Source organism: Ursus arctos, unplaced genomic scaffold (genome assembly GCF_023065955.2).
Source record: "Ursus arctos isolate Adak ecotype North America unplaced genomic scaffold, UrsArc2.0 scaffold_8, whole genome shotgun sequence".
NCBI classification, from domain to species: domain Eukaryota; kingdom Metazoa; phylum Chordata; class Mammalia; order Carnivora; family Ursidae; genus Ursus; species Ursus arctos.
Window position 1 is genome coordinate 78521732 of NW_026623100.1, and position 24513 is coordinate 78546244.

General features: G+C 39.5%; 1 protein-coding gene across 7 annotated transcripts in view; it reads right to left on the reverse strand.

Annotated features, from left to right (window-relative positions):
* The window catches only part of TAF1B (TATA-box binding protein associated factor, RNA polymerase I subunit B), a 68548-nt gene that overhangs the window by 33647 nt on the left and 10388 nt on the right, over positions 1-24513 (reverse strand). For 5 of the 7 annotated variants that reach the window (XM_057309139.1, XM_026518668.4, XM_044390272.3 and 2 more), the window contains 4 exons: positions 23889-23984; positions 17705-17858; positions 11127-11283; positions 5173-5272 (listed from right to left, as the gene is read on the reverse strand). In XM_057309139.1, coding sequence (XP_057165122.1) covers positions 5173-5272; positions 11127-11209 — 183 coding nt within the window. In that variant the 5' untranslated portion in view covers positions 11210-11283; positions 17705-17858; positions 23889-23984. Of the gene's footprint in view, positions 1-5172; positions 5273-11126; positions 11284-11312; positions 12483-17704; positions 17859-20159; positions 20255-23888; positions 23987-24513 lie in introns of those variants that run through there. The other 2 variants (XM_026518676.4, XM_057309142.1) reach the window with 2 other exon arrangements.

The following is a 24513-nucleotide window of genomic DNA, read 5'->3' on the forward strand; positions in this document are numbered from 1 at the left end:
ACACACACACAAATCCAGAGGTATAGTTAATACATCGATAATGGAGATAAAATAGAATCATTAAAAAAAAAGTCAATTCAAAAGAAGGTAGGAAAAGAAGAAAAACAGAATAAAGACTAGATGGAAGAAATAACAGCAGGATGGTAGATTTAAACCCAATCATATTTATGTTTAATTAAATGTCAGTTGTCAGACATACAATTCTAAGGCAGAGAATATCAGACTGCATAAGTAAAAAAAATCAAGACAATTACAAACTGTCTACCAGGAAGCCACTTTAAATATAAAGACGCAGATAAGTTAAAAATAAAAGATTTCCAAAAGGTTGATTAGGCGAACATTTTTTTTAATTAACACTGAACAAGATAGATATGAAAACAAATATTATTGGGGGGAAGAAAAGGACATTACATAGTGAGAAGAGCCAGTTCATCAAGAAGACAAAATATCCTAATTATTATGCACCTGAGCTCCAAAATACTTGAAGCAAAAACCGATAGAACATGAAAGAAAAAGCTGTAATCCTAGGATATTGGCAATCTCAACACACCTCTCTCGGTAACTGATAGGATGAGTAAAAATTAGTATCTGAACAGTTTCAGAGCAAAAACAAAACATGCCAGTAAATATAAAATAACTGATTTTGACTCTTAATTTACAAAATTTAAGTCTCAAATTACAAAAATTTCAGAGGGGCAGAGAACAGTCTAGATTTGATACCATAGTGAGAACATAGTATTTCAGGCTGAAACCCCGAATCACCACCAGAAATAAATGTGGCTATAATTGCAGGCACCCTTCCCACAATGCCTATCGGAGGGTGAAGCCAATCTCAGCTAAAGGCTTGAGCGAGGCTTCCGGGAAACATAAGCCACACTGGCTATGACTGCAGCAGTCTCTTGGTTCTACGCATTATACGTCACTCTTGCAGTCATTTCAACATTTGGGAATAATGGGATCTATTACTATCTGAAAGGACAAGGTGTATATTTTTTAAAATAATTATTTTTATAGAGTGAAATTTGAGTGTCTATTTGAGTATAAAGTGAAACCAAATTTCTTAATTCAAAAGGAAATTACTGGTTAGCTACCACTCCCAAGCATATAAACTCAGCCCAGGAAGCAATATGCTTTCCAAGAAGCTGAATTTATGGTAACCAAAATTATAAAACACTGTAACGAAAAGCAAGAGTCATATCCATGAACGTCCTGGCACCTCCTTGTAGCAAACTCAGAAATGGGCATATTCAAAGGTTTTTCGTTTTGTTTATAACAGAGCTTTAAAATGAAAACTTTACACCCCAATGTTCATAGCAGCATTGTCCACAATAGCTAAATTGTGGAAGGAGCCGAGATGCCCTTCAACAGATGACTGGATTAAGAAGATGTGGTCTATATATACAATGGAATATTACTCAGCCATCAGAAAGAACGATTACACAACATTTGCAGCAACATGGACGGGACTGGAGGAGATTATGCTAAGTGAGATAAGTCAAACAGAGAAAGACAATTATCATATGGTTTCACTCATTTATGGAACATAAGAAATAGGAAGATCGGTAGGAGAAGGAAAGGAAGAATGAAGGGGGGCTAAACAGAAGGGGGAATGAACCATGAAAGACTGTGGACTCTGGGAAACAAACTGAGGGCTTCAGAGGGGTGGGGGGTGGGGGGTGGGGGGTTGGGATAGGCCAGTGAGGGGTATTAAGGAGGGCACATATTGCATGGTGCACTGGGTGTTATACGCAAATAATGAATCATGGAACACTGCATCAAAAACTGGGGATGTATTGTATGGTGACTAATATAACAAAATAAAAATTATTAAAAAATAAAAAAATAAAATGAAAATTTTAATTTCCAAAAATGATACATTTTTTTCTTCTGAGTAGCTTGAGGATAACTCTTAATCTTTTCCTTAGAGGAAAAGCTTTTCCATCCTGGGACCTAGAAGGAATGTCCATTTCAATGTCTGTGACATACCTGCATTTTGAAGATATTATCTCAAATAATCCTCATGAAAACCCTAATGAAGTAGAGGTTTACCTATTCCCAAATCACTTTTTTTCTTAGGCCTGTTTCCTTACTGAAAAACTAAGAAATGTAGACTAAGTGATATCTAAATTTCCTTCCAGCTTTAATATTTCATAATTCCATATAAAAGATTCTGGTTTTTATTCCTGAGAGTTGAATACAAGTAAGTAATTTTAGGACCAGCACAAAGTACAAATAACCCAAACTAAGCAAAAATGATCAATATAACTTGAGTAGTAAATGGTTCTGAGAAATCAGGCTAAAGCCCAGTCAGTTAGAATGTAAGATAAAGACTGGACTGGAGGCTAAGGGAGAGGAGAAGGAAGGGGGGAAGGGAGGGGAGGGAAAGAAGGGCAGGGGGAGAGTGAAAGAGGGAAAGAGAGGAAAGAGAGAATTTTTTGTTAGCCAAGACCACACTGGAGAGACTTAAGCAAAAACGATTAACTGAGTTCCACTGGTCCCTCTAGAAACACTGAACTGTAAAGATACACACCAAGAATTACTGAACTAAGTGTCTAGCCATCAACAATTTTTTAGCAGCTAAATCTGAAATTACTAATTAGTGAATTATACAGATTTTCAATAATTTAAAAAAAAAACCTTCCATGTGACAGTTTTAGGGTAGCATCAGTATTGTCTGAGGCATGCCCAGGAAATCCAGATGCATCTCATTGAACACGGGATGCTATTTAAAGATGAAAAACTAATCAACCTTGAATTCAGGCTAGTTCTGAAACTAAAAACTTGTGCTTTTCTTTTCCTAGAAGCAAACAGGGCTCCTGAGGTGGTAGGGGCACCTTATACTTTGTAAATACCTCCCTGACTTTACTATTCCGCCACATCTCTGAAAAATTAGTTGGAGTCTGGAGTGCTGACTGGAAAACGGGATGTGTCCTCTGTGCCCCTAGTCCTTTAAATAAATTATCGCAACCCTCCAGTTACGGAATGAATAAGTCATTGGAATAAGACGTACAGCATAGGTACTATAGTCAGTGATCCTGTAATATGGTGACAGATGGCAGCCACGCTCGTAGTGAGCATAGCGAAAACACACAAACATGCTGAATCACTCTGTTGTACACCTGAAACTAATGTAACACTGTATGTCAACTGTACTCATATTTAAAATTTTAAAAATAAAATTAAAAATTAATTATCACAACCCTGGCCAAGCTAAGAAAATTTTCATAAAGACCCATCTTTCAGGAAGACTATTCGGGCTACCTAACCTGTGCTTCATGCCAGGACACATGTACCCACACTGTCACTTCTAGCCTGGACCATCCTCCAGCTGGATCCTCTAACCCCTGCCTTCCCGTTCTGGTTGCCATGTCTACCACAGGGCTACCTCTTGGTTTTGGTAATCAGTCCGGAGCCCAATGAGGGGCTCAAACTCACGACCCTGAGATCAAGAGCTGAGCTAAGATCAAGAGTTGGACGCTTAGCTGATGGAGCCACTCAGGAGCACCCCAGTCCGGAGCTTCTTTATTGCCTCGATAACCTACTTCCACTTCTTGCCGCTGCTCTCCCTGCCCCACCCCTCACCCTACCCTCACTGCTTCGTATGGTCCCACTTTTTTTGTCTCCCTCCAAACTAAGGCTGCCTTGGCCATGCTGGACTATGTTCAGAGTGAGGGTACCAGGCAAGTTACCTAATCTGTGTCTCAGTTTCCTCATCTGTAGAATAAGCATAATAATAATAATAATAATAATAATAATAATAATAATAATATGTACTTCATAGGGTTGATACGAATAATAAAAGAGTTTATAAAATATGTAAAACAGGGCTTGGTACAGAATAAGAACTACCACTATTACTATTTCTTCTTTGTTTTTTCTAGGTTAAGTGGTAGCTGCAGCCATACCCGCCTTCCCTGTGCTGCCCGTGGACAAGTGCCGCCGCAAGGGCACGTGGCGCTGTCCCATCACCTCTCCTGGCTGTGAGATAAATGGTGACAACGTGGAAGCAGCCCTGGGGACCCGCCTCCAAACTTGCTTCCTCTCTCTAAATCCACAGGAACTGCTCCTGCATGAGATGTTCTCAAAGTAGAGCCATTTCTGCTTTAAAACTCTAGTGTTACCTACAAATCATTCGTAGTGGCCAATACTCTAAATTCAATGCGATGTAAAAGGTTATGGAATGTTGAGAGCTTGTTTATCTGCATTTCCAATCATGAATCACTTCTGGCTCAATGCTTAAAAAATAGTACTTTATATAATTATATTTTCACAGCACCTACGTTAAGTGTTTAGAAGAACTAGTGTAAAAAGGAGGGCAGAGCGGCAGGCAAACAGAGCCAAATACGATACAACGAGTAAAATGCTACAAGTACTTCAGTTCCAAGTCTGGGACCACCGACCGTATGGCCTTGGCATTCATTCTGTCTTCCCGAGGTGTCTGCTTATATGTACAACTAGGATGACGGTGAACCACACTTAGGCAGGCGTTTCGTAAGGATCACAAACATCTCTTGAATTAAACCATGAACAGCATAAGGCTGTGAAGGTTAGGAGGACCTATAAAAATAATTTCTTAAGTGGACAAACAGGATATTATTTAATGTTAATATTTAGTATACTGAAAACCTGATGAAGAACAAAGAGAAGATAATATTCGAGCACTACACATAGTGATAAAGACTTGTAATTAAAGGACAGAAGCTCTTCCATTGGAGACATCTGAAAACAGATCTAGAAAAAGACCAAGAAGCAAAGGACTTAAAATTGCACCTCTTGAAACAACAGAATAACTTTCTTCTCTTTTCTCAAAAGCAATATAATATGCAAATAACAAAACACATTTTTTAAAAATTTGAAATCACCTAAAGGTCTCTATAGAAACCTTCTAAAATTTAGTCTCAACCTAATACCTATTAACAGTGCACACACCTCACACCATGCCTGTATGTTCAGGACAACCTAAAGGATTAGAAGAGACCACATGAGGAAAGTAAAAAATAATCCCACTCCTCATTAAATCATGACTAATGTTCTACACATGAGCTGAACAAAAACTAGATGCCATTTTTTAAAACTCCCAACACCAAATAATAAGTCAGGAAAAGAATACAAATCACCATACTATTTTTGCGTCTTATTAGTGATTACAGAGTAAAAAAGAAAGTAACTTGCCTCTATAGCAAAGATTCCTTTGTCACGCCCATATAATTTCATCTCTTCTGGAAAATGCTGAAAAGCATTTATGTAAGGAATATGGCCCTCTTCAACAAATCTGTATTTTCAAAAAGAAAGTGTCAATAAGAGATATGTACTGATTTAGCAAAACGGGACAAAAGAGCTGAAGATGTGTTTCAAAGACCAGGTTAGAAGCAGTTGAGCATGCTGCCATCTCCCACATGTTTTTAAGGAGGATAAATCTGAAAAGATCAGTTATTCTCTGTATTCATGTGTGGAGAAAACATTTAGCCAATTATCTAATGATATCTTAAGTTTCTGACTAACTAGATGAAATATTCCTATGAAGTATGATTCTCACTTGTCAATTCACCACCGGGCTTGCAGACATGGCATCCTTCTATCCCCAGCTCCCCTCACATGACGCGCATCTACTCTTCTAAATCACCCTCTTGAAGAGATCTTCCTGGGTCCATTTTCCTTGTTAGAATACCTCCCTTGTCTACCCGCCTGTCCTCAGTCCCTATGCTAGTGCCCAGTAGATGCTTGCCCCTAGAGATAATTCAGGGAAGGGACCGTGCCCGTTTGCTTACCATTCCATTCCAACGTCCAGCACACAGCAGCTGATCAAATATTTTGAGTAAATTATTGAGTTTGGAGAAAATAGCACATATATATAAACACATACACATACATATTTATTTACAATTCATTCACTAAGTCAACAGACATCGAGTACTAAAACCCAGCACTACTTCAGGCTGTGGGCATATAGCAATGAACAAAATAGGAAAATATGCTTGTTCCCAAGGAGTTTTATGTTCTCATGAAAAGAGATGACAAACAAAACAAATGTATGAAATCTGTAGTATGCTAAGTAGGTAAAGATGGTAAGGAGAAAAATAAAGTAGGGAAGAACACGGAGTGAGGAATGGGGGTATTACAACCTAGGCCATATATACATGTCTATTAGATTTTTTTTTAAATTTATTTATTTATTTGACAGAGAGAGAGCGCGAGCAGGGAGGAGGAGCAGAGGGAGAGGGAGAAGCAGGCTCCTTGCTGAGCAGAGAGTCTGACATGGGGCTCAATCCCAGGACCCCGGGATCACCACCTGAGTTGAAGGCAAGTACCCAACTAAGCCACCCAGGCACCCCTATCTATTAGATTTTTAAAATATGAAAATGGTTAAAGAAAATAAGATAAAGACAGGAATAAGTTAGTTTACAAATGTATTGCATTAAAATCTTTGTTGTTATAGCTAAACTGACACCTAGCTTTCAGTTTTCTGTGTGTGAATGAATAATATTGATTCAACTTTAATTCGAATTAAAAATGTGATTTAATTTTTTAAGCTACTGAAAGTTGAGAATTAAAGTAAATATTATGTAAAAATGGTGTTTTATGAAGTTTAACGATAAAGCAGACTTCTTTAGAATAGCACTAGAGGGAAAGCCGTCCTCATCCAGGTTTTCATTCATTTCTTTCATTTACATAAAAGTATGTGTGCATAGTAATCAGTATTCACATTATTTTAGAACTACATTCTTGGCTTAATATTATTTCATATACAGGATGTATTGCATGTTTATCATTTTATAATTACATAGTATTCCATGGTGTTAATATATTCATAATCTAAGTAGTCATCGCCCCCATGTGATAATACACATATGCCAGCCCTGTGTGAGGGTTAGTTCAGAGTCAATAAAACATGAAAAGCCCCCACCATGGCTCTAGCAGGACAGGCAGACAGCCTATGGATGCGTCGGTAAAGACAGTGCCACAGTGCCGCACAGAGTGCCGTAGGAGCAGAGGAAGGAATGAGAAACCTGACCAGGGAAGCAGAGACATCTACACAGAGAAGGTCTTGGCCATCTGGGGTTTTAACAATTTTCACCATTTATAATAGTGCTGCTCGTAATCTCTTTTCAAGTTTGGTGGGTTTTTAAAAAATTTCCTCTTAGAAAAATATATATTTTTCCAAAAAAATAGCTACTGAATCAAAGTTCTGAATAACTGATTTCATTTTGTTAAGTATTATCAGATGAGTCTCTGAATCAATCCAGAGAAGTTGGCAGAGGAATTGCCATAGATTAAGAGCATCCCATATGCCCCTCCTGGCCATGTCCCCTGAAAACATAGTCTCTATTTATAATTTTGTAATATTTCTCAAGAGTTTCAATCTGTGATTGATTGGAAATTTGATTGGAAATGGTTCTTCATCACAGATAATTTAAGAAGCACTGCATTGGAGTTAGGTCATGTCTACCTGTAACATACCCAGAGCCCATTCACCCTGCTCCATTTCAACTGCCACCAACCTACTCCAAATCACTATCTCTTGCCGGAAATATAGCAAAAGACTACTTGGTCTCTCTGCTTTCACCCTTGCCTCCCTAGAATCCACTTCCTCATAGCTGCCTGAATGGTCAGAGAATGTCTCCCCTGCTAAAATCTTCTAGGGCCTTACTATCACACTCAAAAGCCAAATTGCTAATGCATATGGGGTTTCCTTCCGGAGTGATGATGATGCTCTGGAAGTAGAGGTGATGGTTGTACAACGTTGTAAATATCCTGAAAACCACTGAATTGCACATTTAAAAGGCTGAATTTTACTGTATATGAATTATACCTCAATTAAAAAAAAATCCAAACTCCTAGCCTGGCTCACAAAGACCTGTACCTGGCCCCTGCTTATTATTTCTCTGTCCTCACCCTCCTACTGCTCCTTCAAATTCTTACTCCTGTCGCAAGAGCCTCCTCTGCTCCTTGATCACACAGACCCTGCTCTTGCTTGAGGGCTCGACACTAGCAACCTCCCTCTACTTGGAGTGCTAGTACTGCTGACACTCACCTGCTGGCTCTACTTCCACTCAAAGTGCTTCTCAGTGAGGCCTTCCCTAATGACCAGTCTAAAGTAGCCATCATCTGATTTCAATCTTCTGCACAGCACTTCACTGTTTAATCATTATTTATTTAAATGCTTGTCTGGTTCCTCCTTTAGTCCTGAACTTCATGAGAGCAGGAACTTGTTCTCTATAGTTCACAACTGTGACTCAAGGGTCTAGACTCTAGAACAATACCTGCATCTAGTCGGTATTCAATAAATATTTGTGGAATGAATACACGTTGACTATTTTTATTTATTATTGTTGTTATCACTAGGTAGGCAGGGTTCTTTATTTTTATTCTTTTAAAGATTTATTTATTTGAGGGGCACCTGGGTGGCTCAGTTGGTTAAGCATCTGCCTTCAGCTCAGGTCATGATCCCAGGATCCTGGGATCAAGCCCCACATCGGACTCCCTGCTCAGCAGGGAGTCTGCTTCTCCCTCTCCCTCTGCCTCTCCCCCTGCTTGTGCTCTCTCTTTCAAATAAATAAAATCTTTAAAAAGATATTTATTTGAGAGAGAAAGAGACTGATTGAGCAGAAGGAAGGGCAGAGGGAGAGAGAGAATCCCAAGTAGACTCAGCCTGACACGGGGCTTCATCCCACAACCCTGAGATCATGATGTGAACTGAAATTAAGAGCCGGATGCTCAAACAACTGAGCCACCTAGGCACCCAAACAGGGTCAATTAAAGGCTACTTTAAGAATTATGAATTTATCCTAAGGACTATGGATGTTGCTAAAGGACTTAAACTGGGGAATGACATGCAGGATGAGTATAAAATATAGGGGTATTGGGGCCAGATTAATAATGTATTTCCTTCACATCAATGTTTTTTAAATACTTTTTCCCAGTTTGGCAGTAGTTCTCAAACATTAGCATCCTTAAGAATCCCCTAGATGGCTTATTAAAAGAGAGTTACCAGGCCCTACCTCCAGAGCTTCTGATTCAGGTTAGAATGGGTTAGAATCTGTTTAGAATTTACACACTCTTAAGTTCCTAGGTGATGCTGATGCTGCTGGTCAGGGAAGCACACTTTGAGAACCTGTGACTTAGAGTTCCTTTTCTGAGAAAAACAGAGAAAGAAGATCAGTCGTAACAGTCCCCTTTCCTGTTGCTCCAAGCACTTAGGCTCGGTTCCCAAATTTGTATGTCCCACAGAGCAAAATGAAAGCCCTCCAGCTAATTAGATCCAATCTCCTTGAAGGCACTTCAGAATTCTCCTTTAAGGGAGGGGAGGAAAGAGGGAGGAGGGGAAATGGAGAGGGACAGGGAAAGAGACAAATGTGTAGGATCATACTCCCATCCTTCCAACCACATCTAATAGTCTCCCTAAGAAGAATTACGGGTGAATATTATTTTCTCCATCTTGTTAGGTTTCTAGGAGTCTCGTTACTCCGTTATAGATTGCCCTGGGTAGTTGGACAGCCCCTCTACCCAGCTCCAATGACACTGTTGTTTCTGTAAGACCCCTGGGCTCTGGAAAGGAAAATGGCTAGAAGAGGCACAAGACTGTAGGCACAGGGCCCACTTGGGAGGTTGCTAAGTAATCCAGGTGAAGATATGAAGGGAATGGGGAGAAAAATGGTTTCAAGGGTTGTTTTGGAAGTATAGCTGACAGGACATAATGACTGACTGTAGCTCTGGAGAGAGGAAAAGAGTCAAGGATGAATCTTAAGTTTCTGGATAGGAAGAAACGGAGTGTGTGATATTTACAAGGAGAAGGAGAAGGAGCTGGATTGAGGAGAAAGATGATGAAAGATGAACTTCTTTTCATCATGCTGATTATGAGATACCATAAAGAAACCCAAGTAGTGTCCAACAGGCAGTTGTATGTATGAATATATGAGTCTGACCCTCACTAGACAAGTCTGGGCTGCAGATATAAATTTGGGCGTCGTCACCATCATATAGATGGTAATTAAAGCCTTGGGAGAAGATGAGATCACCCAATGAAGGCATATAGAGCAAGGTGAGGTTTTTAACTTAACAGTAAAATTCACTGAATCATGGACTATCTGCACACAGAATTAATCACTCTGAGAAAAGCCTTGTTATTTGGTTGATGTGGCCAAATTCAAAGGCACTACCATCATTTACTGGAGGCATTTTATTTAATCAAAGGGCCTGGTACTGATGATGATGATGATGATGATGATGATGATGAAGAAAACAAAACAATAATAACTAGCATTCTTATTATGTGCTAGGCACTGTCCTGAGTGCTTTTCATGCAGTAGTAATTACTGGAAGTAGTTACAACTCTGTGAAGTAGATGTCATTATCAGCTCCATTTCACCAAGGATGAAACAGAGGCAAAGAGAAATTAAATAAGTTACTCAAGGTCACATATAAGTGTCACAGCTAGGATTCAAACCTAGGAGTCTGGTTCCAAATCTGTGCTCTTAAAATCACTCTGCACACTGATTAAACCCAAACGTTATTATTTAGAATACATATAAAACAAGAGAAATATGAACACACTAATGATTTTGGCACATCTATTTAATGAGAAAGTCTTACACACAATGCCCTAATTAACTCATTAACTATAAGACATTGTAAATCACCTTGAAAAACGTAAATACTAACCATCCACTAACAGATTTTTCTAATAGTTTTGTCTTCATTTTACCCTATAAATACAGAAAACCTATATTCTAGCTCTTACCAACACCAATGTAAGCTGCTGTGGAGCTACCAACAATCATTTGCCAATATGAAGGTCATTTGTACATCTTCTCTCTTAGAAATGCAAAATTCTTAATACAACCACTAAGGTACTTAAGTGTCATTTTTCATCTTTAGAACATTAGATAATTAATTTTCCAACACCCCATGTAAAGTAAATATCATTATTTCACTATGTGAAAAAGGAAACCAGGGAGATGAGTTACCAGCCAGAAGATTTCATTTCAGAACTAGAACTCAGGCTACCCCATCTTTCCTGTCTCTCCTTCAATTTAAGCCTCCCTGTAAAATTCAAGATATCCAAAGGTTGTCCCCTAGTTCACACAGATAATCAGCAAAGACATCATTATACGACAGGTCAAGCTTACCTCAAAAGATCTGAAAGAGTAATTGTCTCTCTCTGCCACAGTAATGACAGATAGCAGAAAGCAAGTGTCCTTGGCATCGTCATCTTCACGATTCCCTTCTCCTTTCGTAGCGAATATTCGACTCCATCGAGAGATCCAGAACAGATGGAAGCTGTTTCTTAGGGGATAAACGGAGATTTTTTTTTTTTAAGTGGAAGTAACTACTTGGACAACTAAAGAAGAAAAACAACAACAAAAAAATCCAAAGAAGCATTTTCAATACCTTAAAATCGAGTTATAACTGATACAATCTTTACAAAGAACAATTTGGCAATAAAAAGCAATGATGGCTTAGAGGAAATTGACCACGAAGGTAATTATTGGTTCTTTATGGGAGTGGGATAGGCTGAGATTCTAAAGAGGGATGTGATCTGCTTGAAATTTTTATAGTGAATAGAAACAATTTTTCAAATAAATACAAGAACAAACCATTGCAAAGCAAAGCAAAATGTATGTAACTGCTTCGATGCAGGCTCCAACCCACATGTCCCTTTAAGGGTCTGAGAGGCTCTCCAAAACCCTAGCGAGGGCAGCACCTCCTCCCACTCCCATCCTCCAGGCTCCCTAACCATAGGATATTACTTGTCCTCGTTCATTCATTCAACATCCATTTATCTCACTTTTGTGCCACCCTTCTAGGTCTGGGGAAATGACAGGGAACAGTGTCTCACATCCCTTAGAACCTACATTCTAGTAACGGGAGACAGTCACTAAACAGGAAAAAAATTACAACTGACAGACTGTGGCAAATGCTACACAGATAAATAGCAATGTAGGGGCATATAAAGTGATGGAAAGAGAAAAGACAGGTGCTACTTTATATGGGTGGTCAGTGAAGCTTCTTGGGGAAGATAGCATTGAGCAGAGACCTGAATGAATTCAGAGTAAGTCTTGAGAATCTCAGGAAGAACACCAAGTTCATCAGCAGAAGTGAACTTAAAGGAAAAGCAAGGAAGCGGGGTTGGGGGGGAGGGGTGTGCCTGGTTGGCTCATTCGGTTGAGTGTCTGACTCTTGGTTTCAGCTCAGGTCATGGTCTTATGGGCGTGGACTCCAGCTTGCATAGGGCTACAAGCTCAGTGTGGAGTTTGCTTGAGATTCTGTCTCCCTCTGCTCCTGCCCCTGCTCACACTCTCTCTCTCTAAATAAAATCTTAGGGGCGCCTGGGTGGCTCAGTTGTTGAGCATCTGCCTTTGGCTCAGGGCGTGATCCCAGGGTCCTGGGATCGAGCCCCACATCGGGCTCCTCCGCTGGAAGCCTGCTTCTTCCTCTCCCACTCGTGGCCCTTGCTTGTGTTCCCTCTCTCGCTGGCTGTCTCTCTGTCAAAAAAATAAATAAAATCTTAAAAAAATAAATAAATAAATAAAATAAATAAATAAAATCTTAAAAAAAAAAAAAGGAACAGCAAGAAAGTCAGTGTGGTGAGAGCATCATGGATGAAAAAAAAGTGATAGGAAATGATATAAGAAAGAGAGTAAGAGGGCACATGGGTGGCTGAGTTGGTTAAGCACCTGACTCTTGATTTCAGCTCAGGTCATGATCTCAGAGTTGTGAGATCGAGCCCCATGTGGGCTCTGCGCTGGGTATAGAGTCCGCTTAAGATTCTCTCTCTTCCTCTGCCTCTTTCTGTCTATAAATAAATAAATAAATAAATAAGATATCGAGAAAGGGGACTTTGTAGATCACGTTTTGTACTTTGGATTTTATTCTGGATATCATAAGAAGTTTCTGGACAGTTTTAAACAGAGGAACAACCTGATTTCATTTGTATCTTTAAAAAGTTCTCTCTGGATGCTGTAGGAAAAATGGAGCTATAGGAGGGCAAGAATGGACATCCAGGGCAGTGACGACAAGCACTTGGAATGGAGTGGCGGCAGTGACGGTGGTGAGAAGTGGCTGGAATCTGGACATATTTTGGAGCCAGGGTCAGAAGAATTTGCTGGTGGACTGAATGTGAAGTATGACAAAAAAAGAGAAGACAAGTGTCATCCTGAGAGTTTGGGCCTGAGCAACCAGGAGAATGAAAATACCATTTACTGAGACAAGGGAGATGGCAAAAGAGCAGGACTGATGAAAGCAATCAGGGTTTTAGAACTGCACGTGTCAAGTGTAAGAACCTATTAACTGTACAAATGGAAATGGTTAAGTAGGCAGTTGAATATAAAAATCTGTAGTTGAGAAGAGCACCTAGAGATAGAAATTTCTGAGTCATCAGGATATAGCTGGTATTTAATGCCAGAAGTAGGGTAAGTAAAAAGCAGGACTAAGAATGACCCCAAGAGACTCCACACTTTCTTGGACAAAACTCTTCAAATTGTTTCTCAAAATTCCTCTTTCCAAATCCTATAAATCCTTTCTTCATAGCATTTATCAGTAACTGAACTTTTTAGTAAATGTGTGCACTTACTGTCCAGTTCCTCCTACGAAGATCTAAGCACCTTGAAGGCAGACAACCTTGTTCATCACTGTGTCCCCAGGGCCCCAAGCAGGCTCTAGCACGAAGGAGGAACCCAATAAATATCTGGTGACAAAGAGGCTAGCAGTTCAAGATTTTCACCAGAGTGAAAACATTTTTAAAATGTGCAAAGAGGGACGACTGGGTGGCTCAGTTGGTTAAGCATCTGCCTTCGGCTCAGGTCATGATCCCGGGGTCCTGGGGCTGGGTTCTTTGCTCATCGGGGAGTCTGCTTCTCCTTCTGCCTGCCACTCCCCCTGCCTATGCTCTCCCTCTCTCTCTGACAAAATAAAATCTTTAAAAATCAATCAATCAATCGTGCAAAGATTCAAGGTCAAGGCGTGTTGTGGCAGTACTGTTTATAATATGAAACAAATTTAAAACAACCAAAGTACAGGAGTAGAAATTTAATTAAATAACTCTACACAGCACTGGAGGAGGTAATGCTAAGTGAAATAAGTCAAGCAGAGAAAGACAACTATCATATGATTTCTCTCATCTATGGAACATAAGAACTAGGATGATCAGTAGGGGAAGAAAGGGATAAAGAAAGGGGGGTAATCAGAAGGGGGAATGAAACATGAGAGACGATGGACTATGAGAAACAAACTGAGGGCCTCAGAGGGGCGGGGGGTGGGGGAATGGGATAGACCGGTGATGGGTAGTAAGGAGGGCACGTATTGCATGGTGCACTGGGTGTTATACACAACTAATGAATCATCGAGCCTTACATCGGAAACCGGGGATGTACTGTATGGTGACTAACATAATATAATAAAAAATCATTAAAAAATAAATAACTCTACACAATGGAATACCACATACCAATTCACTCAGTGCTTAAGTCGGTGGTTCTCAAAGTACAGTCCCTAGACCAGGTGTATTAGCACCACCTGAGAATGTATTAGAGATGCAAATCATTGAGCCTACCAATCTGTGGTCTAACAAGGCTTCCAGGTGATTCTGAGAGATGTTAAAGTTTGAGGATGACTGTTCAAAAAGAATTTATAAAGACACAGATTTCAATAAAGTACTATGTTAAAATATATATATAAAAGCATATATATACACACACATATATATTAGAGAGGCTCTCCAACATATAGAGGCTTCCAGTTTAGATGGCAGACCGAAAATACATAGTAGCCTCTGATCTGTCCCATTACAACAATTATACAGGAATTTTTAAAAGATAGCTATAAACTCAAGAACAAACAATATGGAGGAGGAGACAACAGCAACAAAATTTTAAAAGCTGGAAAGCATATGTACAGGTGATTACTGCCTCAGCAGTGCTGAGAAAGCTGGATTCAAAGCTGGCAGAAGGGAAAACCATAACCCAATGTAACTTTCCCCTGGAGATTTCTAAAGAAAGCTCCAGAATTGGTTATATCGTGGAAATTGGGTGAAGTAGGTCTAATACCGGACAGATTGCCTGTAGGTTGACTGAGAAGCAGTTCGACGCACACACTCCCGCCCCAACTCTGTGCAGCAAATGCCTGCCCCCACCTTGCTAATCTGGGCAGAAAACTGGAAGTTTTTCCTCTGGAGAGAGTAAAACAAAGGGTCTCTGGAATAGGGCATGTCAATCATATACACAGTTGAGAATAGGGTATATTATTAAACACAGGAGGATTAAGTGAAAGTGTACATATTGGTACTGAGACAGCCCCCAACCCCCACACTCCCCTTAGGCCTTCTACCCACCCAGTTCCTAGAACAGCCAGGATTACACCCTCCAAACAGATGACTCAAAGAGATTTCTCTTGAAAATCCTATCAGCTCAGGGGGAAAAGATTTAAAGATGATAATGCTGGAGGCTTGCTAAGAAAATAATCCAGCTAGGTCACGCACAGCACAAATGACAAAACTCACAGTGGGTACAAGGCTTTCACTCAATTTTTTAATCTCCATTCTTAAGAAGACCAGCCATAGTAGGCTCATAAGCAATTGAAGAAACTCTCTAATACAAAAAGCAGAGAACAAAAGAATCAAGTCAAGGGGAAATATTATCAATATCCTATCAATATCCTCAGTAAAATAAGAAAAGATGCACCACAAAAATGAGGGAGTAAACCAGGAAAAGATGAAACACAGTCAAGGAAATAAGGAATTTAACAAAAGAAGGGTAAGAGAATCTTCAGGATGTTGGTAAAGAGATCCCAAAGACAGCCAGGTCAAAGGTTTAGAGACACATCATTGTAGATTCGAGTAGGTCAGAAGTTCCACAAAGACTTCTTCCAGAATATGAAACTGGTAGACTATCTAAGAAATCGAGAGATTTTCAGAACTGGGAGGAGATGTGGAGATACACTAGTAATAAATTATAGATTAGTAATAAAATAAATAGAAAACTAAACAAGTAACAAGGCAATTATCAACTCTGGGAAACAAAAATATCTACAGAAAATGTAATCATAGTAAGCTATATGGCTCACACTAAAAATTGGGCTAGTAAAAAAATTTTAATTATATTGGGAAGATAGAGAAAAAGAAATGCAGAATTGTGTGCTGGTGACTACATGGAGAGAGGGGCAGTGAGGAATGTGTGGAAGAGCCAACACTTCATCTTTTACAGTGGGAATTTAACAGCTAATGTCCAAAAGCAGAAATCAAGATGTAGTACTAGAAGCGTATGATATGGAGCCATGGAAGTTGCAGAAGAGCTGAAAATGAATACCTCTCGGGAACAGCACATTTAGGGGAATAAGGGATTATAATCTTTTCATAACAAGGTTTATAAATCTTTTTTAATTACATGCATGTAGGATTTTGATTAAAACATGTAAAGAAGGAAAAAATAGCACACATTTTTGTAAAAACAAATAATAAAACTCTTTCCCTTTCTCTCTCTGTATACACGAATAAGAAGCTTTCTGGAATGATCTACCACAGCAAAGTGGTTATTTTTGGATGGCACAATAACTGGCGATTTTGTGTGTGTGTGTGACCATTTGTATTTTGGAGTTTTGAAATAAGGGTTATATTCGTAGTTACTTTATATGTAAAAACTAAAATAAAGCTCTAAGGATCATCATTTACTAAAAAACACACAAACAAAAACAAGTCTTAACATAGGTAAACAATCCCGGTGCTCTAAAAGGCTTGGATGATTTGAGAGTCCTAGTTGTCTGGGACAGTCTGAGTTCAGGCCTGCCCGAAAGCATGGAGCCAGAAACTCCAGAGATTCACTGCTGCCCAATTATTCTACGATCCTAACTTCTTTGCTTCTTGGACACAGAAAGTAACTTATCTGATACCTGTGTCACTGTGCAGTCCAGCAAGTAATGCGGATATACTGATAAAAGGAATTTTTACTCTTTGGAGGGCAAGAGGCATGCAAAGCAGCAGTCCATACAAAAAATGTTTTGTTGAAAATTTTATATAACCACACAATCCATATTTCCACAATCCCTAACACCAGACAGTTTGGAAGCTGTTTTCCAAAGAACCCTGTCAGCACACATCAAGAGTCCAGTAATCTATAATAAGAGCCTGGTCTGTTCTTTGAGGTCTGTTTTCCATCATGTTGTTTAAAAAAAAATGTAGTGTGGAAACAATGAAAATCATGAATAAATGCTTTGAGAAGATCTACAGCTGTTACCTTAAATATACTCCTTATCTATTTTAAATTATGGAATTAAGTCAGAAAGTAAAACTCACGCACATACACATGATATGGCAAGTTTTACTTCAGTCTATGCTTCGAAACTGGACACACCGTCTTTGACGTATCTGACCATGTGGCTAAGATCTACCATCTCTCTATTGCAACTTTTTTTTGAAAAATTCTGAGCCCACGCACATATGATCTTTGTTGAGCTAGCTTCCTTCTCTCTGGATCCACGTACTGTTTAAGTTCCTTTAAAAAATCACACAAAAATTCTCATGTGGAAACAATGTACCTTTTCAAAAATTGCACTAAGATTTCATTTAATTTACCTTTCTCCTAGCCAAATGATTAAGCAAATCATTTTTCTTGCTAGGCCAAGTTCCTTTCCTTGGAATAAGAAAAGATTGGACTAAACTATTTTTAAGGTACATTACCAGCTTTAAAATTCTAGAGAGGCTGATTCTCATTTTTACCTGACTGTGATACTTTGCTGATGGGGAAAGGCTTCGGAGTATGGCCATCAGGCTGAGAGTCTGTTCCACTTTCAACAAAAGAAGGGCAGCTGAAGTCACTCAGCAGGTCAGGCTCACTATCCCAGTCTGAATGACTTGGGTTATCTTCTAATACCTATTTGCAAAATAACATACATGAAATTATTACATTGGAATTTAAAATGCAATTAATTTCTATGAGCTTCCAAGTCCTGCCCATCTGAAACACCGTAACCTACTCTAGAGAACTGCAACCATCTGCTACGTTCCTAAAACCAAAATACTTTTACCTCTACGATGTGTTGCCTGGCTGCTCCTGGAACGCTCCTACAGAAAGGCTACACACAGGGTGAGCAAGGAAACAGGTTGCCAACAGACACATCAGGCTTCCTTCTCCACCTAACTAACATCTCTCTTGTAGCCCAGTAGCTACACCAATAAAAACATCAATAATGACTCCTGCGCAATGTTGGCTTCTCTTCACTGAGCCTACCTGGGAATTTCTGCTTTGTATCTTTGCTAATTCCATTTCTCCTGTCTGGACTATACTTTCTTCTCTTTCTCTCCAATTCGTTACTTACTCTATCATGCTGTCTTTCCAACCAACACTTCTTCAATGAGTTCTCGATTCCAGAACTCCTGTGGCACTTTACTATTTGTAATACTTAACTGACAAGGATATACTACCTGATACCATTGTTTAATTTTTCACACATGTATTGTTGAAATGGTGGTCAGTGTTCCTAAGAAAGGTCAGCTGACTGGTTACCTAAGGGCCTCATTAGCTGACATAACCTCAGGGAAAGTGATCACAGTTAAAAAGCCACACTATCAGCCACGCAGACCAAGAAACTCAATCTTATCAAGAGGAGGTAAGACTCATGTTAAGGAAACTCACAAGAGAATAAAGAAACAAACAAACAAAAAACCCCAAAAAACATCAGGGATGAGATGCATGTGTCATCTGTCAAGTACTTCCCCTCTCTACAGGTAAGCATATGAGACAAGGTACACCATAAAACTGGCAAACAAGCATGGACTCGTTGAGAAAACTGAAGCCAATCACAGAAGAAAATGTCCACAAGCTTATGCAGGCAACCATCTGCCAGGAACTTGACCACGTACTCTACTTTCTGTCTGATTGTTCTGGTGGACAAAGCTGCCATCTAAAAAGCCAGTTTTGGGGCACCTGGGTAGGTCAGTCAGTTAAGCATCTGCCTTTGGCTCAGGTCATGATCCCAGCATCCTGGGATCAAGATCCGCACTGGGCTCCCTGCTCAGTGGAGAGCCTGCTTCTCCCTCTCCCTCTGCCCCTCCCCACCAGTTGTGTGCGTCTTCTCTCTCTCTCAAATAAATAAATAAAATCTTACAAAGAAAAAAAGCCAGTTTCTCCCTCTGGGCAACCAATCCCACCTTTTCTACTTAAAGATTATCCCTCATTTCTATTTTCCCTCTCTCCATTGAGAATTTCTTCTCTCCTGTATCATTCCTATCAATACACAAATATGCTATCATTTATCCCACTTAAAAAAAAAAACCCCTCCTTGACTCCAGCTACAATATAATTTCTCTGTACTTCTTTGCAGCGAAATGCCGTGGAGGAGTTATCCAGACTTGCAGTCTCCAATTTCTCTCTTCCCGGTCTAAACTATATCTCATTCTAACCAAACTTGCGACTCCACTGCTCCGCTCACCCATTTTTAGCTCTTTTCCTTCCTGACTGGGCAGCAGCCATTTCCCAGTTGATCACTCCCCTTTTCTCGAAACATTTTGCTCCTTGGATTAGAGAATGCCCCCTCACTCTCTAGGCTTCCTCCTAATTTACCAGGTGCTCCTCAGACTTCTTTGCAGGCTCTGCTCTTACCCCAGACATCTTCATCCTAGAGTGGCACAGAGCTCAGTCCTTGGTCCCCTTCTCTGTCTTCACTCCTCAGTGATGTCATCTGGTCTTGTGGTTTTAAACACTACCTACCTTGCTGTTTTCAACTCTAAAATGCACTGCCTCTTCCCCATATTTTAGTATCCGTGACATCAGGGTGTATCTTACAACCAATGGTATGTCACGGTTTCATTTGCAGCATTATTTTCTTTCTTGGAGATATTTAAAATAATGGTGCATCTTCCAAACAATGGCATTAAGATTTGATGATTATAATGTACATTAACAACATCCAAATTTTTATCTCTAACATAGTCCTCTCCTGAATTGAAGACCTGTAAATCTGAGTACTTGTAAGCTGCTCTTAGATGTCTAACAGCTGTCTCAAATTTAACATGTCCAAAACCGAACTATAGATCTTCACGTTCTACCTGTTGTATCAGGCCCCAAACTTAAGTCATCCTTGATGACTCCTCTCTTTCTCTCACACCCTACTTCCAAACCATCAGGAAATTCTGATGACCCCATCCAAAGTTCATCTAGAATCCTAGCACTTACCATTTCCATTGCTACCACCTTGTCGCAGCCACCACCATGTCTCATCTGGAAGAGGGCTTCTCAAACTTTAGTGTGCACAGGAAACAGCTAGGAAACTGTGTTAAAATGCAGATTCTGATTCAGTTGGTCTGGGTGAGGCCTGAAATTCTGCATTTCTTCCCCTGGATATCCTTATGGCTTACTGTCACCTAAGATTCCTCATCAGGGAGGGGAGGCCTTCCCTGATCACACCACAAATAGTACCCATTCCTGCCACCCCATTTTCTGTCTCCCTTATCCTACCCTGGTTTATAATCATTGCTTGTTCATTTTTTCTGGAAGTTTTAAGTAATTTATCTCACCCAAGATCACACAAGTCACAGTAGTGGAGCCAAGATTCAGATACAGGCCTCTTTACTATTCTTGCTGCAGTCACATTCAAAGCATGAAGAAATTACTGAATATTTGAGAAGACTAAGCTTCTTTTTTTAAAAATTCTTTTTAAAAAAACATATATTCAATTAACATATAGTGTATTAGTTTCAAAGGTAGAGTTCAGTGATTCATCAGTCTTACATAATACCCAGCACGCATCACATCACGTGCCCTCTTTAATGTCCATCACCCAGTTACCCCATCCCCCCAGCCCCCTCCCCTCCAGCAACCCTCAGTTTGTTCCCTATAGTTAAGAGTCTCTTATGGTTTGTCTCCCTTTCTGATTTCATATTGTTTTATTTTTCCCTCCCTTCCCCTATGATCCTCTGTTTTGTTTCTTAAATTCCACATGAGATCATATGATTATTCTCTTTCTCTGATTGGTTTATTTCACTTAGCATAATACCCTCTAGTTCCATCCATGTCGTTGCAAATTGCAAGATTTCATTTTTTTTGATGGCTGAGTAAACACTCCATTGTATATCTATACCACATCTTCTTTATCCATTCATCTGTCAATGGACATCTGGGCTCTTTCCATAGTTTGGCTATTGTGGACATTGCTGCTATAAACATTGGGGTGCAGGTACCCCTTCAGATCACTACATTTGTGTCTTTGGGGTAAATCCCTAGTAGTGCAATTGCTGGGTCATAGGGTAGCTCTATTTTCAACTTTTTGAGGAAGCTCCACACTGTTTTCCAGAGTGGCTGCACCAGCTTGGATTCCCACCAACAGTGTAAGAGGGTTCCCCTTTCCCTACATCCTCGCCAACATCTGTTGTTTCCTAACTTGTTACTTTTAGCCATTCTGAACAGTGTAAGGTGGTATCTCATTGTGGTTTTGATTTGAATTTCCCTGATGCCAAGTGATGTTGAGCATTTTTTCATGTGTCTTGGTCATTTGTATGTCTTCTTTGGAGAAATGTCTGTTCATGTCTTCTCCCCATTTTTTGATTGGATTATTTATTTTTTGGGTCTTGAGTTTGATAAGTTCTTTATAGATTTTGGATACTAGCCATTTACCTGATAAGACATTTGCAAGTATCTTCTCCCATCCTGTCGGTTGTCTTTTGGTTTTATCGACTGTTTCCTTTGCTGTGCAAAAGTTTTTTTATCTTGCTGAAGTCCTAATAGATCATTTTTGCCTTTGTTTCCCCTGTCTTTGGAGACATGTCTAGCTAGAAGTTGCTGCAACTGAGGTCACAGAGGTTGCTGTGTTCTCCTCTACGATTTTAATGGATTCCTGTCTCACATTTAGGTCTTTCATCCATTTTGAGTCTATTTTTGTGTATGGTGTAAGAAAATGGTCTAGTTTCATTTTTCTGCATGTGGCTGTCCAATTTTCCCAACACCTGTTGAAGAGACTGTCTTTTTTCCATTGAATGTTCTTTCCTGCTTTGTTGAAGATTAGTCGACCATAGAGTTGAGGGTCCATTTCTGGATTCTCTATTCTGTTCCACTGATGTATGTGTCTCTTTTGGTGCCAACAGCATACTGGAGAAGACAGAGCTTCTTCTTCTTCTTCTTTTTTTTTTTAAGATTTATTTATTTATTTGACAGAAAAAAAGAGAGAGCATGGGAGCACAAGCAGGGAGAGTGGCAGGCAAAGGGAGAGGGAGAAGCAGGCTCCCCGCAGAACAGAGAACCTGATGCAGGTCTCGATCTCAGGACCCTGGTATCATGACCCGAGCCAAAAGCATACGCTTAACCAACTGAGCCATCCAGGCACTCCAAAGACTAAACTTCTGACTTAAAAGTACTTGTTCCTTTTTCCTCTCAAAATAGAGTATATTCAACATAGCTGTACTCTTTAATAAACACTATATTACCAATTTGTACATTAGGTTAAAATTTTCTTACTGCTTATTTATTCATCAAGAAGATTTTAGTGTGATGCTAATACTACTTTAGACAGGTGTTTATTCAAGTAAACAAAACCTTTTTAAATACCTTAAAATGTTAACCTAAAAATGTTAAAATGTCAGAGAGAATTCCAGGTTCTGATTCAAAATTTCTATGTGCTAGGCAAACCCACAGTGTACAAATATAACCAACTAATACCTTAGCTAAGTAATTCTAAAGATCAGATTTTTTAAAAAGATTTTATTCATTTATTTGAGAGAGAGAGAGAGTGTGTGTGCATGTGTGTGCAAGGGTGGGGGCAGGGGCAGAGGGAGAAGCAGACTCCCTGCTGAGCAGGGAGCCTGACATAGGGCTTAATCCCAGGACCCCGGGATCATGACCTGAGGCAAAGGCAGATGCTTAACCGAAGCCCCCTAGGTGCCCTAAGATCAGATTCTTATTAGCCTGGATGGCTCTTTTCTGTTCTTTTCTTTACTCTTTCAAAGTGTCACCTTAGAACCACATAGCATCTTTTGTTTTTCTTGAGAAGCACCTGCTGCCTGAATCCAGAGAGGACAATGTTTCATAACTCTATCATTATAAAACTGTCTGTTCTAGTAAATTCAAGTTACTCCTCTTGACTTTATTTAAATCCACTGTCCCAGATTCAAAAAGGAAGTTTCCTACACTAATTGCTTAGGCCAGTCCCCCTTCCATCGTTGCCTCTCACACGGCTTAGCGCCTCTAAACTTCTCGTTCTCAGGACCTATTCCTTTCACTCAGACCTGGGCTTCTCAGTCCTGGATCACTCAACTCTCCATGTGGAACCTAGGCAACCCCAACCAAACAAGGAAACACTGGGCCAAGTCTCCAAGCTCTTAAGAAATGTGTGTCAAACAGATTCAGAATCTCTTCCCAGCCCTGGAGAATAAGTACCACACATCAAACATACCACAGTTTATCAAACTTTCTCAGTGGTGGAATCCTCCTCTACCCCAAATAAAATGTCCCATGGTACATTCTTAAAGCAGGTAAAAGCAAACTAAAAATATAAATGCTCTGGGGGATATGAGAGAGGGTGGTGAGGCATCCAGACTATTTTTCTTCACATAAAGACTGCTGAGTAGAGATAACTGAGCTGAATCATGAAATGCCAGGTAAGGTAAGAGGGTATTCCAAGCAAAAGAAAAAACATGCAAAAAAAAAATTTTTTTTTAAATAATACAATTAATAAAAATTCCTTAAGCTTCTATTTAGAAGTTAACTACAAATTGGTTTCAACTACGTACATAAGAAGTCAAAATTGATTCCAATGTCTAGATCAGTAATCCTGTCTTTCTGGACTACAAGAGAAACCTCTTCACTGGCAATTCTCTGACAAACATCATAAATCCAGGTGAGGTTGAACCTGTCTTCATCTTTACCTCACACTAGAAATGGCTTTTCATCCTGCTTCTCAGACTTGTGACTTACCGTAGCTTTTCTTCCACTGGTATAAATTGGGTTTTTACAATATGCCTGCTTGCTCTTCTGAAGGTAGCGCTTCCAAAAATTATGTAAAACTTCATTCTAAGGTAGAAGGGAAATGAGTGTTGATTCAGGTTGTGACTAATACACTCGTATATCTATAAACTTGTACTTTATATATTGCCCTCCATCTAAATGTATTCTTACCTTTCTTACCTACTTTTCTTAAGAATTAGCATCACAAAATCAGGTATATGGGAAACACTGAATAAATTCTTCATAATCTTAGATTTTTAAAGAAGAGACTAATTCCATAGAGATCACCTAGTTGAATCCCTTCCTTTTGCAAGTTTAGTATATTAAGAATGAGAGAAAGAAAGCAACTTATATATGACCACACCTCTAGTTAGAGGCAAAGCTGCTACTGGGTCCAAGTAGAAGTAAAATAAGGTAAGAAAACAAAATAACTTTTCTATTTATTCATCACCTACTAGGTATGAGGCATCCATTAGCTCTAATACAACACTGCAAGATAGCTACTATCTCCATTTTACCACTAAAGAAACTCAGTAAATTGGCCAAAATGATCCAGTCAATAAGCAGAACATCCATGAACAGGATTTGGAGTCAG